We start from the raw sequence: 15,000 nt of genomic DNA, 5'->3' as shown, positions 1-15,000 counted from the left end.
CGATGCACATATTTCAAAAGGCTTTTGTTCTCCACATGTAACGAGAAAAGATTGCAGGTCTTAGACGCCACACAGGTTTAATGAAAAATGTATTTGTTCATAAAATTGTTTACATTACAGTCGGTTTAATTGTACACAAGACTAACAAGGTTTTTTTTTTTTCTTCTGCTATTAGAAATCTTTGCTTGGCACCATTTCATGAAACACAGCAAAGAAAAAGCTTTTTTACAGACGTGACAGCCGCCCCGACAAAGTATTTTAAACAGTTCCTCGGCCGCGCGTTACTCCAGTCGCACTGCATCGATGACCAGGAGCTTCATTACGCTTCTTATATCGACACAAGTTGGAAATACAAAATAGTCTCTGCTTTTAAGCAATTTATGTAAATATCAATACATTTCCTCCGATGCCACCAAGCTGAGACCCAGTGCAAAATGTCCCCTCAAAGGTCCTGAGAAGAGAGCCCATAAAGGACATCGTCCCGCGTCAATCACTCTTCCACTTAATCCCAAAGTGCTTTTACAGACAAGGCGTTTTCCTACATGTCCGGTAAGTCTATTACAGTGGCCCTCACCTTGATCCCAGAAAAGGATTCCAGGAAAGAGGAAGAGGGAATAAGCAGCGTTTCATCTGGATCTGCTGTCAGCTTCCTGTAAAACATCTGGCTGTACAGAGACGTATACATCAAGGAGCAAGCCACGGCAACCACGATGAAAAACACGGCACACGAAGCCATCACCAGACCGTCCCAGCTCTCCGTCTTCCCCCTTGGGAACGCTGCCTCCTTCGTGGTCACGTTCACACAATCCCTGCTGTATCCAGGCTGTACTTCCACACACACCCGGTAACACGTGGAAGGCTTCAACTGTCTGATGCGGTAATCTCTGACATCGGCAGGAAGTCTGGCCGTGAACGGCATCACGCTGTCGGCGAAAACAGACCATTTTAGTTGCGATACCAAACCCCCTGAGCTCTCCCAGGAGACCCTAACCGAATGAGACTGCACCGACGAGATGAAGACGTGTACGGGTTGGTTCGAAAGCTCTGCGATGTATCCGTCTATCGAAACCATCACCGACTTCAGGTCTGCCCCGACGAGGTTGTGGGCGACGCAGGTGTACGATCCGGCTTCCTGCTCCGTGGCATCGTAGAGGTCGAAGGTTCCCTCGGGGTGCATGTAGTATTTATCGGACGCACTTCCAGGTAGGACCTTGTCACCCTTTGGCGTCACCCAGAAGATCTCAGGCTCCGGTTCTCCAAACGCCCGGCAGTGCAGCGACACTTTACTCCCTTTAGCGACTTCCACGTGATCCGGGAAGCTCTTCGTTGATATCAGAGGAAGGCAGATCTCCGTCATCTCCCTGAAATGCACCTTTCGGACGTGCTGGCCTTGGTACTCCGGAGGCTCCACGCAGAACAGGGAGTCGGGCTCCATGAATCGAACGGTGGTCCGGTTCATGTTGACCCACCGAATGACGCAGTCGCATCGGATGGGGTTGCTGTGAAAACTGACCTCCCGCAGATTTGGGAGGGAGTCGACCGTGCTTCGATGGATCGCACTCAGAGCGTTGCTGTTCAGCATCAAGGTCTCCAGCCGGGGGAGTTTGTGGAAAGCTTTCGGGTGTATGTAGGACAGACGGGGATTGTTGGTGGCCTCGATTTTCGTCAACTCTGGCAGGTTGTTCAGCGCGAAACTGTCGACGGACACGAGCTCGGGCATGCTGTTGATGCCCAGCTCCTTGAGATGCATCATGTCCGTGAAGTCTCCTCTTTGGATCCTCTCAATCGGGTTTTTATTCAAATCCAGAAACTTTAAGTTCTTGACTTTAGTCAGCGCCGCTCTGGGGACACAATTGAGCAAATTGTCAAAGAAAGAGATGCTCTCCAAATCGTCAAGTCCGACCAGAGCGTTATCGGGCACTTCAGTCAAATTCATCTTGGCGAGCACGAGGCTTCGGAGGTTCGCCAGGGGCTCGAAGTTCATGTCTGACAGCTGAATGATGGGGTTCTCTCCCAGCATCAGGATCTCCAGCTGGGGGAGATACTGGAACCACTGGCTGTTTACACTCGTCAGGCGGTTGGAATTGAGATGGAGCCTCAGCAGCCGGCTCAGACCCCGGAAAGCTCCGGGGGCGATGGAGGAAATCAGGTTGTGGTTGATGTAGAACTCCTGGAGATTGGGCCAGGAAGAGAGGCAGCTGTCAGAAAGCTCCTGGATCCAGTTCTCCTCCATGTGGAGCGACAGCAGCCGGGGGAGAGAGCCCAGACTAACATCGCCCACTGAGGAAATGTTATTCTGAGACAAGTCGATTTCAGAGATGTTGGCCAAGTAATCCAAAGTCGTCTCCACATGAACGATGTTGTTCGTCTGCAGCAGCAGCACCTGTGTTTCCGAGGGGAGTTCCTCCGGCAGCGCCAAGAGACCCAAGTCGTTACAGTCCACCGTGGCAGCCTCGGTGTAAACAGAGCTGGGTGAGAACCAGGGCCGTATCTCACATCGACAAAACGCCGGGCAATGAGCAGCCCCCCCTGAGGCCAGAAGAAGAGACAGCTCCACCAGCAAGCAAGCCACTAACGCTGCCTCCTTCATCGTGGCCCGTACTCCCTTCGCTCAGCAGTGGCCCTGATGGAGTCAGCTGGTAGCACGTTAGCTTCTGGCCCCGTCGTCTTCCTGCTCTTGGCAAAAGGAGAGGCAACCTGTCGTCACGAACGCCGCAATATGTCAAGGTCGACGTGTCCTTCAGGGAGCGCCGCTGTGCAGCAGAGGGTTTGAGCGATGCTGTGGCTCCGGACTGATCGCTGCGTCTTCCATCATTATTATCCCCCGTCGCTGTCTCCGGTGTCACTTTCCATCTGTGGAGACAGGAGAGGGAAAGACTGAGAGCGATGTAGGCATGTTGACATTTAGGAATATTGAGACGTATTCAGCCTCATTTCATTTTATCGTTTTCCTCGCACCGTCAGAATTGTAACGTATGATTTACCCGACCTTCTTTATACAATGTGACGGGTATGAAAGCAGAACAAAAGACTGAAGGGCGAAAGAACACTAAAAGCATCCTAGAAATAGAAGGAGCTCAATGTTTAGATAAGACAGGACTTTATGTATCACCTGTGCACACTGCACGCTGCACACTGCACGCTGCACACAAAACAGCAACACCTCGTTTTGTACATCCACCAAAGATATCCGAGCTCGCCGCAGGTTCCTTCTGAGCGACTTCCCAGGTTGCTTTTTGCATAATTCATGAGGCACTGAATCAATGTCGTTAGGACAGGTGACGGGGCCACAGCACATATTGACGTTTTGATTAATTGGTGACCTTGAGTGCAGAAGCCACCGCCAAAGTGTGCGACAGTAGATGAAGCTATCGGGAAAGAGCACCGCAGCCGGATGAGCACGAGCTCTGACACGTCATGCATAATGTAAACGTGTTTATGGCAGTGTGTGTGTGTGTGTGTGTGTGTGTGTGTGTGTGTGTGTGTGTGTGTGTGTGTGTGTGTGTGTGTGTGTGTGTGTGTGTGTGTGTGTGTGTGTGTGTGTGTGTGACTCACAACAACGTCGTCTTTTATCCATCTGTGTGAAATACATCGCGAGTGCCTTTTTTCATTTGGTACCCAAGCATCTCAATGCATTCATTGAGATGCATTGAGACGCATTGAGATGCATTGAGATGCATTGAGAAGCATTGAGATGCATTGAGACACATTGAGAAGCATTGAGATGCATTGAGAAGTATTGAGACGCATTGAGACGCATTGAGACGCATTGAGAAGCATTGAGACGCATTGAGAAGAATTGAGACGCATTGAGACGCATTGAGATGCATTGAGACGCATTGAGAAGCATTCAGATGCATTCAGAAGCATTGAGACGCATTGAGACGCATTGAGAAGCATTGAGACGCATTGAGAAGCATTGAGACGCATTGAGACGCATTGAGACGCATTGAGAAGAATTGAGACGCATTGAGACGCATTGAGATGCATTGAGACGCATTGAGAAGCATTCAGATGCATTCAGAAGCATTGAGACGCATTGAGACGCATTGAGACGCATTGAAACGCATTGAGAAGCATTGAGACGCATTGAGACGCATTGAGACGCATTGAGAAGCATTGAGACGCATTGAGAAGCATTGAGACGCATTGAGAAGCATTCATATGCATTCAGAAGCATTGAGACGCATTGAGAAGAATTGAGACGCATTGAGACGCATTGAGATGCATTGAGACGCATTGAGAAGCATTCAGATGCATTCAGAAGCATTGAGACGCATTGAGACGCATTGAGAAGCATTGAGACGCATCGAGATGCATCGAGACGCATTGAGAAGAATTGAGACGCATTGAGACGCATTCAGACGCATTGAGAAGCATTGAGACGCATCGAGATGCATCGAGACGCATTGAGAAGAATTGAGACGCATTGAGACGCATTGAGACGCATTGAGAAGCATTGAGACGCATTGAGACGCATTGAGAAGAATTGAGACGCATTCAGACGCATTGAGACGCATTGAGAAGAATTGAGATGCATTGAGACGCATTGAAACGCATTGAGAAGAATTGAGACGCATTCAGACGCATTGAGACGCATTGAGACGTATTGAGACGCATTCAGACGCATTGAGACGCATTCAGAAGCATTGAGACGCATTGAGACGCATTCAGAAGCATTGAGACGCATTGAGACGCATTGAGAAGCATTGAGACGCATTGAGACGCATTGAGAAGCATTGAGACGCATTGAGACGCATTGAGACGCATTGAGAAGCATTGAGACGCATTGAGACGCATTGAGACGCATTGAGACGCAGTGTCTAATGACTCCCCCCCCCCCCCCCCCCGAGGCTATATTGGCTAAAACAGTGTTACCAAAGTGCTTGGTAAAGGTGATGGTTCAAGTTAATGCAAATAAACATTATGTTAAGATTAAGTGCAAAAACAACATCCACTCTCTCTCTCCCTCTCCCTCTCTCTCCCTCCCTCCTCCCTCATCGACTCTATCTCTACCTCTCTCTATCCCTCTCTCTCTCCCTCTAACTCTCTCTCTCCATCTTAACTCTACTCTCTCTCTCTCCCTCTCTCCTCCTCTCACCTCTCTCTCTCTCTCTCCCTCTCTCTCTCTCCCCCTCTCTCTCTCTCTCTCTCCCTCCCTTGTTTTCTCCATCTCCTCCGCCCGAAGGAAGCTAACGCTGCGTAAAAAAGCTTCTCCAGCCAGGTGGAAACAATGCGTTTGTGTACATTATAGCGTCCACAACAACAACAACAACAACAGCAACTGACGTGCTGATGAAGCGTTAAGGTCTGGATGTTAAACGAAGCGTCTAATGGAATCTTTCTCTCTGGAGACGTCGCTAATTCAATTTCTCCTGTTTATTTCCACGATGCGCGCACGCTCATTTCCCTCGTCTTACTTCACACTAAGAGGCTGCAGTGACTTCACACGCACACACACACACGCACACACACACACACGCACGCACAGACACGCACACACACACACGCACACACACACACGCACACACACACGCACGCACACACACGCACGCACAGACACGCACGCACACACACACACACACACAGTTGGAGGTAATAGAGATCTGAGCGGTGGCTAACTTCCATTATGCTGAGAATGAAGAGTTATTTTGCACCAAGTGGTTTCTTTTGGTCTTCAGTGTTTTTTTAAGACTTAAAAGCCACCTTCGTGTGAGCTCCAGGTCGGTGTCTGGATATCGGGATAAGAGCGCTTGTAAGGGACAGACGCAGGATGAGTGGCAGAGACGACAGGAGTTTCTCGTGTGTTCGATTCCTGCAACGTTATTTTATTTCTACGACTAAATAAGAACCGTTGTTAACGAACAGCCAGAGCCGGATCAGTGTGGAGTCGATCTACAGAATAATAATATTCCACTGTTTCGTTTGGTATTTTTCACGAACATATGAAGTTTTTCTGCATTTTTGTATTTCAAATCAGATTCATGTGAAAACTGTGGACGTTTAAAGACTTCAGGTTGGACCTTAAGGATCTGGCAAAGACATGTTTTGAGTCTTTTCTGATATCTAAGCCAAGGTAGAAATGTAAAGAAGATGTTGATAGTTTGTCAACATGCATCTAAAGAGAGTGTGTATAGTTTAGGTATTGACCAATCACTGGTTCACATCACAGCACTGGTATCTGATGGTCTTTAACGAACACTGTCTGAACTCCGGAGAGGATCGGATACGCTCATCAGAAGGAACAGTCTGCTAGCATAACATAGATGGCAGTAACACATGCGTCACTTCCTGCCGAATTACCTCCCCGCCCACTTTTGGGGGGAAAACATTTGCTGTCGTTTGATTGGCCGTACATTTTCGGCTATCGCATAAAGAAAATTAAGAAAACCGTGCTTTTTAATCTACGAGAAACCAAGTTATGATGGTCAGAAAGAAAACTATTCAAACATGTCACTGGAGATCAATGATCAAAAGGGAACACATACGACACTTCCTGGAGAGAAAGTATAGCCCCGCCCACTTTAGGGGGGAAATAATACATTAGAGCGAAGCGGGAGATAATAGTGTCTTCATGTCGTAAAGCTGCTGAGTCAGATATTGCACCTCAAACAACCAGATTTACGGTTTCTTTACTCCCCACAGAAAAAAGGACGGTCGAATAAACTCAGTGTCAGCCTGCCTCCGTCCTCCAGCAGACCCGACATCCATCCCGTATTTATTTTAACTAAACTATAAATCTACGCAGATCATCCATCTCCAATGACATAGTCAATAGTCTGTCTGACCGTCATCGTTGGGCTTCTTGAAGATAATAAATTATTCGATGCCATTGAACTTCAGAATCTGTATTTACCACCAATCAAAGGACAGCCAATGTTTTCCCCCAAAAGGGGGCGGGGCCGTGATTTCACCCGGAAGTGACGCATGTGTTACTCCCATCTATAGCAGACCTCTGCAATGTCCCAATTGACCAATCAGCATCGAGTATTCTAAATGGTATTAAAGCCAGTGCCTATTATTACAAATATGGTGGTTCCTCTTTTTGTGTCTGTGACCCAGGCAGACGTCAAACCTGGATTCAACAAATCAGCTCTTCTTATTCTCCCCATGTGACCCTTAAAGGGGGCTCTGGATTTCACCGTGGGATTGACCTTTCCCCCCCGACTCTACGCAGAGAGAGATCCTCCTGTTGTCGATAGAGTATTTAGAGATGCATTATACGACCGGAGAGCGACCGGAGCGCTTCTTTATAAGTGCTGAGTATTAACAGCTGCCCAATATGTGAAATATGAATGTGTGTCTGAGCAGAGAGGGCAGGCCGCCTGCTCATGTGGCAGACGTCTCAGAAAGTAGTCCCTCTTCCCATGTTTTATTCAAAAACTCTGTGATACACAGCGCCGTCAGTCTGCACTGCTTCACAGCTGAAATGCATGCTGTCACTTTAACTGAGGGATCACCAGGAAGAGCACGGCCGGGGAGCAAGACACTAACGAGGATATTAAATAAACAGTTCTTGAGAAGCAGTGGTGGAAAAAGTGTTCAGATCCTTTACTTAGAATACAAAGGCTTACTGTAACAATACCCCATTTCAGGTAAAAGTACTGCAACCACAATGGCCGCTTTCACACAAAGTACTTTGCCGTACTTAGTGCCCAGCACTTAGTACCCAGCAGTTAGTGCCCAGCACTTAGGGCCCAGCACTTAGTATCCCCATGGAACTAAGGGCCGATCGCGTTCACACCGGAATAAGTCCCTGGGGGAGGATTAGGCAAATGAAGCCGCTGACGTCACTTCTATTTCTTCTGCTTTGGGTTTACTGGCAGGCCGCAAACCACTTCACGGCGTATACTGCCGCCCGGAGTCCCCGGCCGGAAGTCCCCGGAGTTGGGACCCAGTAAATCGCCAGAACGCCGACACCTCCTCATCTCCATAGCGCGGGGCTAATGCTAATGCTAATAATGCTAATGCGAGGATAATAAAATGGCGGATGGAGTTTTACGGGCGGTGGTTTGCAATTCGCCAGCCAATCGAAATTAGTTATTTTTTCTCCCCAGGAGACGTGGTGCGTTGGGGTGAACGCAAAATTCCAGGCCATCACCCAAATCTGTATAACACCTTTTATTCCTACTTATTACCACAAATGTAACTCTTAATTTTAAAATGTTTGGTAAAAAACACCTAATTTACACAAAATGGAACCTTATTTTTGAGTAAAAAAAGGATAAACTGTTGAATGATTTTACAAAATTGACCACAGATGCTACACATTGGAATAAAACCCAACACTTACAAGCACACATCTTATTCTTCTGTCTCTCTGTCTGTCTTCGTCTCTCTGTCTGTCTTCGTCTCTCTGTTTGTCTTAGTCTCTCTGTTTGTCTTCGTCTCTCTGTCTGTCTTCGTCTCTCTGTCTGTCTTCGTCTCTCTGTCTGTCTTTGTCTCTGTTTGTCTTCGTCTCTCTGTTTGTCTTCGTCTCTCTGTCTGTCTTCGTCTCTCTGTCTGTCTTCGTCTCTCTGTCTGTCTTCGTCTCTCTGTTTATCTTCGTCTCTCTGTCTGTCTTCGTCTCTCTGTCTGTCTTCGTCTCTCTGTCTGTCTTCGTCTCTGTTTGTCTTCGTCTCTCTGTTTGTCTTCGTCTCTCTGTCTGTCTTCGTCTCTCTGTCTGTCTTCGTCTCTCCGTTTATCTTCGTCTCTCTGTCTGTCTTCGTCTCTGTTTGTCTTCGTCTCTGTTTGTCTTCGTCTCTCTGTCTGTCTTCGTCTCTCTGTTTGTCTTCGTCTCTCTGTCTGTCTTCGTCTCTCCGTTTATCTTCGTCTCTCTGTCTGTCTTCGTCTCTGTTTGTCCTCGTCTCTCTGTCTGTCTTCGTCTCTCTGTTTGTCTTCGTCTCTCTGTCTGTCTTCGTCTCTCTGTTTGTCTCTCTGTCTGTCTTCGTATTTCTGTTTGTCTTCGTCTCTCTGTCTGTCTTCGTCTTTCTGTTTGTCCTCGTCTCTCTGTCTGTCTTCGTCTTTCTGTTTGTCTTCGTCTCTCTGTCTGTCTTCGTCTTTCTGTTTGTCCTCGTCTCTCTGTCTGTCTTCGTCTCTCTGTCTCACTGGAAGCAGTTAGGAAACCTCGTGCAACTTCCAAGTTTGCCTTAATGTATTGATTTGCTGCCTTGTGATTGGCTGATTGGATATTAGCGAGCAGTTGAACAGGTGTACCTAACGAAGTATTCTGTGTTCTATGGATACTCTTTAGATTCTCATCATTCATCCAAACAAACGTGTTGAACTCACGAACAATGGCTCGCTCGCCAGTCGAGTGAAAAAGGACCGTATTGGCCTCTAAATGATAGCAGTGTGACGAAGCAGGAAATGGAAAGGCTCAAGTATCTTACAGTCGGTACAGTACTTGATCAAATGTACTTTATTAAATCGTATTTAGATTAAAGTGAGGTACTTGTAGATGTTAATTATGTGTCACCTCTGCATTAAGGGGAACTCTGCATTAAGGTCTGGAAATAAAAGGGGGGGGAAAACGAGCTAAAAACTATAAAGTGTTAAACGGGACAAAAGGGATTCGCTTTTCACCCCTTGGATCCATACAAACATATTATACGAAATACTTCCATTGAGTACAATCACTTCCTGCCTCTCTGATTGGTTTCCCTGTGTGGCATTAGCATGCAACTGGAAACACTATGTCGCTAAAACATGGAGATACAATCAACATGTCCTCACTTAATCCTGCCTCCATCCGCCATTGATTTACCATTAAACTGCTTCCATATGACACACACACACACACACACACACACACACACACACACACACACACACTGCACACACACACACACACACACACACACACACACACACACACACACTCCTTGTTAGCATTGCAGCATTAGCATTCAGACCAATCCTCCACATCCCACGAGACGCAAGTTAATCTGCAGCACAGCTAATGTTAATTACCTTCACACACAGTTTAACGGCGAGACCTCTTTGTGTGTGTCGCTCTATACATGTTAAGATCTGCTTTCACCTGTGTGTTCAGTGTGTGTGTATTTTATATCCACTCTGACACACGGAGCTTCATTTTACGCCAATTTCAGATAGGGCACTTCAATTTAAAAGTATTTAGATATACGAATGTTGGGCTATAAAGAAACTACAGCACGCTCACATGACTTCACGTCACCACCGCTAAGCTAAAGGCGGCTAATGTTGGGCTATAAAGGAACTACAGCACGGTCACATGACTTCACGTCACCACCGCTAAGCTAAAGGAGGCTAATGTTGGGCTATAGAGGAACTACAGCACGGTCACATGACTTCACGTCACCACCGCTAAGCTAAAGGAGGCTAATGTTGGGCTATAAAGGAACTACAGCACGGTCACATGACTTCACGTCACCACCGCTAAGCTAAAGGAGGCTAATGTTGGGCTATAAAGGAACTACAGCACGGTCACATGACTTCACGTCACCACCGCTAAGCTAAAGGAAGCTAATGTTGGGCTATAAAGGAACTACAGCACGGTCACATGACTTCACGTCACCACCGCTAAGCTAAAGGAGGCTAATGTTGGGCTATAAAGGAACTACAGCACGGTCACATGACTTCACGTCACCACTGCTAAGCTAAAGGAGGCTAATGTTGGGCTATAAAGGAACTACAGCACGGTCACATGACTTCACGTCTCCACCGCTAAGCTAAAGGTGGCTAATGTTGGGCTATAAAGGAACTACAGTACGGTCACATGACTTCACGTCACCACCGCTAAGCTAAAGGTGGCTAATGTTGGGCTATAAAGGAACTACAGTACGGTCACATGACTTCACGTCACCACCGCTAAGCTAAAGGAGGCTAATGTTGGGCTATAAAGGAACTACAGCATGGTCACATGACTTCACGTCACCACCGCTAAGCTAAAGGAGGCTAATGTTGGGCTATAAAGGAACTACAGAATGGTCACATGACTTCACATCACCACCGCTAAGCTAAAGGAGGCTAATGTTGGGCTATAAAGGAACTACAGCACGGTCACATGACTTCACGTCACCACCGCTAAGCTAAAGGAAGCTAATGTTGGGCTATAAAGGAACTACAGCACGGTCACATGACTTCACGTCACCACCGCTAAGCTAAAGGTGGCTAATGTTGGGCTATATAGGAACTACAGTACGGTCACATGACTTCACGTCACCACCGCTAAGCTAAAGGAGGCTAATGTTGGGCTATAAAGGAACTACAGCACGGTCACATGACTTCACGTCACCACCGCTAAGCTAAAGGTGGCTAATGTTGGGCTATAATGGAACTACAGCACGGTCACATGACTTCACGTCACCACCGCTAAGCTAAAGGTGGCTAATGTTGGGCTATAAAGGAACTACAGCACGGTCACATGACTTCACGTCACCACCGCTAAGCTAAAGGTGGCTAATGTTGGGCTATAGAGGAACTACAGCACGGTCACATGACTTCACGTCTCCACCGCTAAGCTAAAGGTGGCTAATGTTGGGCTATAAAGGAACTACAGCACGGTCACATGACTTCACGTCACCACCGCTAAGCTAAAGGAGGCTAATGTTGGGCTATAAAGTAACTACAGCACGGTCACATGACTTCACGTCTCCACCGCTAAGCTAAAGGTGGCTAATGTTGGGCTATAAAGGAACTACAGCACGGTCACATGACTTCACGTCTCCACCGCTAAGCTAAAGGTGGCTAATGTTGGGCTATAAAGGAACTACAGCACGGTCACATGACTTCACGTCATCACCGCTAAGGTAAAGGCGGCTAATGTTGGGCTATAAAGGAACTACAGCACGGTCACATGACTTATTGACGTATATACTGACGTGATTTAAGTCGTAGAATAAAAACACAACCAAAAACACATTCAAGCAACCATTGACTTCCAGACCAGGGGACAGGAAGTGATGAAATTCTGACTCATTTCCGATCTTAGAACTAATTCCTTATCTGTAACATGGGCATTAAAAGTTGCCCTATGTTCCATCTAAATGTCTTCATTCGAATCAGATGAGAAACCACGTTGTTGTGTTGGTGCTGTTTGATTATTGCAGCAGGATTGAGGTGATTCTGTTATTGTGATACTTCTGTAATGTCTCTATGTCTGCCTCTGGCCTTTGAAACGTCCGACAGACACATCAGTCTGGCTTTTAATTGAATTTATAGAGTCTAAAGTAATTAAAAACAAACACCAGAATGTTTAAAAAGAGCTCTTAAAACGGATTAGAGTGGATTGACACCGCGAGCTGTTGTTGAGCATTATCCATAATATCGATGTCTGAGATAAAGCACACGGCGATATACTGATCCAAAGTCACACCATGCAGAGAAACAGTTTACAGTTAAGGTCTAAATCCATTTCTGAGCACACCCGTAATAACACGAAGCCACGCATAAATCAAAATGTATCTGACAATTGGTTTTCTATCAACATTTATTACAAACTATATTTGTTTTTCCAAGATATTCTCCCTCAAGCATGTATGTAGTGTCTCTACTTTAAAGAGTCCTCTCCTGCTGATGTTCAGGTGTATATCAGTATGTAGTGTCTCTACTTTAAAGAGTCCTCTCCTGCTGATGTTCAGGTGTATATCAGTATGTAGTGTCTCTACTTTAAAGAGTCCTCTCCTGCTGATGTTCAGGTGTATATCAGTATGTAGTGTCTCTACTTTAAAGAGTCCTCTCCAGCTGATGTCCAGGTGTATATCAGTATGTAGTGTCTCTACTTTAAAGAGTCCTCTCCTGCTGATGTTCAGGTGTATATCAGTGTGTAGTGTCTCTACTTTAAAGAGTCCTCTCCTGCTGATGTTCAGGTGTATATCAGTGTGTAGTGTCTCTACTTTAAAGAGTCCTCTCCTGCTGATGTTCAGGTGTATATCAGTATGTAGTGTCTCTACTTTAAAGAGTCCTCTCCTGCTGATGTTCAGGTGTATATCAGTGTGTAGTGTCTCTACTTTAAAGAGTCCTCTCCTGCTGATGTTCAGGTGTATATCAGTATGTAGTGTCTCTACTTTAAAGAGTTCTCTCCTGCTGATGTTCAGGTGTATATCAGTATGTAGTGTCTCTACTTTAAAGAGTCCTCTCCTGCTGATGTTCAGGTGTATATCAGTATGTAGGGTCTCTACTTTAAAGAGTCCTCTCCTGCTGATGTTCAGGTGTATATCAGTATGTAGTGTCTCTACTTTAAAGAGTCCTCTCCTGCTGATGTTCAGGTGTATATCAGTGTGTAGTGTCTCTACTTTAAAGAGTCCTCTCCTGCTGATGTTCAGGTGTATATCAGTATGTAGGGTCTCTACTTTAAAGAGTCCTCTCCTGCTGATGTTCAGGTGTATATCAGTGTGTAGTGTCTCTACTTTAAAGAGTCCTCTCCTGCTGATGTTCAGGTGTATATCAGTGTGTAGTGTCTCTACTTTAAAGAGTCCTCTCCTGCTGATGTTCAGGTGTATATCAGGGAAGTAGATCGAGTAGCTAAAAATAGAAATACTCAACTAAAGTGCAAGAACCGCAAAACGTTAGTGTCTCCTTCAGTGTTCCTGCTTCTCGTTGACCTCCATTAAAGTGGATTTCTTTTGGCTGCACGTCTGTGAAACTCTTTAATTGAGCTTCAGGAAAATAGGCTTTTTAGAGGCAGGATTTATCTGCAACCAGTTCAGATTAATATCTACTTTTGTTACACATGTTGGATCAACTCAAAGAGACGTTATGGTACTGCCTGATGATAAGGGATTGCATTAATCCAGCCTTGGAGTAATAAATGCATGGACTAGTTGTTCTGCATCGTTTTGAGGTCGGATGTACCTGAGTGTTGCAATGTTATGCAGATAAAAGAAGACAGTCTTTTCCATTGCAGTTTAGGAACTGGGGCAGTAACTATAGTAACGCAGTGTAGGCGAACCACAAAACCAACATCAGCCGTTAGCCGTTAGCACTCAGAGCTCACAGCTCCTCATATCTGTTCAGAAACTAGACAGAAGTGAAACCAGTACAAACCACAGACTGCCTGTGTCATGGAGAATACTGTCGCTGGTTTATTTATGTCTGTAGGCCGTTGTTGTGAGTGTGGACGGTCGGAGCATACAATGCGTTAGCTTAGCCGATCTCCATTCAGAAAACACGCATTTTAAAAGGTGTTTCTCTGCCGTCTGTCTGCAGACTCGTCAAAGCGTTAATTCATGGTTCTTACTAACCGGTATCAGTGTGTTGTTCCTTCGGCATCATTTAGAAACGTGTATTACAATTAAATCACGGTCAAATATGTTCATCTTGTTGTAGTTGTAGCCCCCTTGCCGTCACTAGTTTAGCATATTCAGCCCGGTTGTTGGCCCGATAAGAACCTGGATTTTGGAGGGCCAGAAAAACTGTGAAACAGTACCCGTTAGCCGGAACTACACCAAGTGGAAACGCAACAGAAAACGGGCCGGGTTTGGCACGGCACGCTTAAACCGTGCTCGGCGCCATAACAAAGCCTTGATTAGAAAGAACTGTTTGCGGTAGAAACGTTGTTCTGCTCATAACGCAGCACACCTCGTCTTTGACTGCCATGGTGTCAGATTCAGCCTGATTGTTGAGGCGTCATCCTCTTTACGTGTGTCACTGTGAGTATCCAGAGAAAACGTCATTATTAGCTCTATAAGGGATGTTGGGAGTATCGTCTCTGTAATTCCATCAAGAGAAACGAATAAATGATTCTTCTTCTTTCGTGTAACGTTAGAGGTCCAACTCGGTGTCGTGTAGCCATGTCCGCATCTCTGGTCCTCGTCGAAGAGGCTGGCTTCCGAGGGTGGTCTATACAAGGGGCAGATGGTGATTATATGGACAGCGGTCTGCTCAGGGTCACCGCACTCGCATGCCGCACTGTCCGCCAAGCCCCACGTCTTCATCGAGGTTTTAAAGCGACCGACCCCAGTTCGTAGACGGTTCAGAGCGGTCCACTGCCGGCGCGGTAGGTCGTCTCCTCCAATGGCGCCAATGATTCTTAAGCAA

General features: G+C 46.3%; 2 protein-coding genes across 2 annotated transcripts in view; one reads left to right on the top strand and one right to left on the bottom strand.

The window, feature by feature from the left end:
* The window catches only part of immp2l (inner mitochondrial membrane peptidase subunit 2), a 147,160-nt gene that overhangs the window by 111,666 nt on the left and 20,494 nt on the right, over positions 1 to 15,000 (top strand).
* LOC117442985 (leucine-rich repeat neuronal protein 3-like) overlaps positions 61 to 15,000 on the bottom strand; it is a 19,445-nt gene continuing 4,505 nt past the window's right edge. Inside the window, exon 2 of the mRNA XM_034078945.2 lies at positions 61 to 2,853. Within this exon, the coding sequence (XP_033934836.1) occupies positions 539 to 2,590 (2,052 nt within the window). The 5' untranslated portion in view covers positions 2,591 to 2,853 and the 3' untranslated portion in view covers positions 61 to 538. The remainder of the gene's footprint in view (positions 2,854 to 15,000) is intronic.

The sequence above is a fragment of the Pseudochaenichthys georgianus genome, unplaced genomic scaffold, assembly GCF_902827115.2.
Source record: "Pseudochaenichthys georgianus unplaced genomic scaffold, fPseGeo1.2 scaffold_519_arrow_ctg1, whole genome shotgun sequence".
Lineage (NCBI taxonomy): Eukaryota > Metazoa > Chordata > Actinopteri > Perciformes > Channichthyidae > Pseudochaenichthys > Pseudochaenichthys georgianus.
Note: the sequence above shows the minus strand (reverse complement) of the source record. Positions and strands in the feature narration are given on the sequence as shown.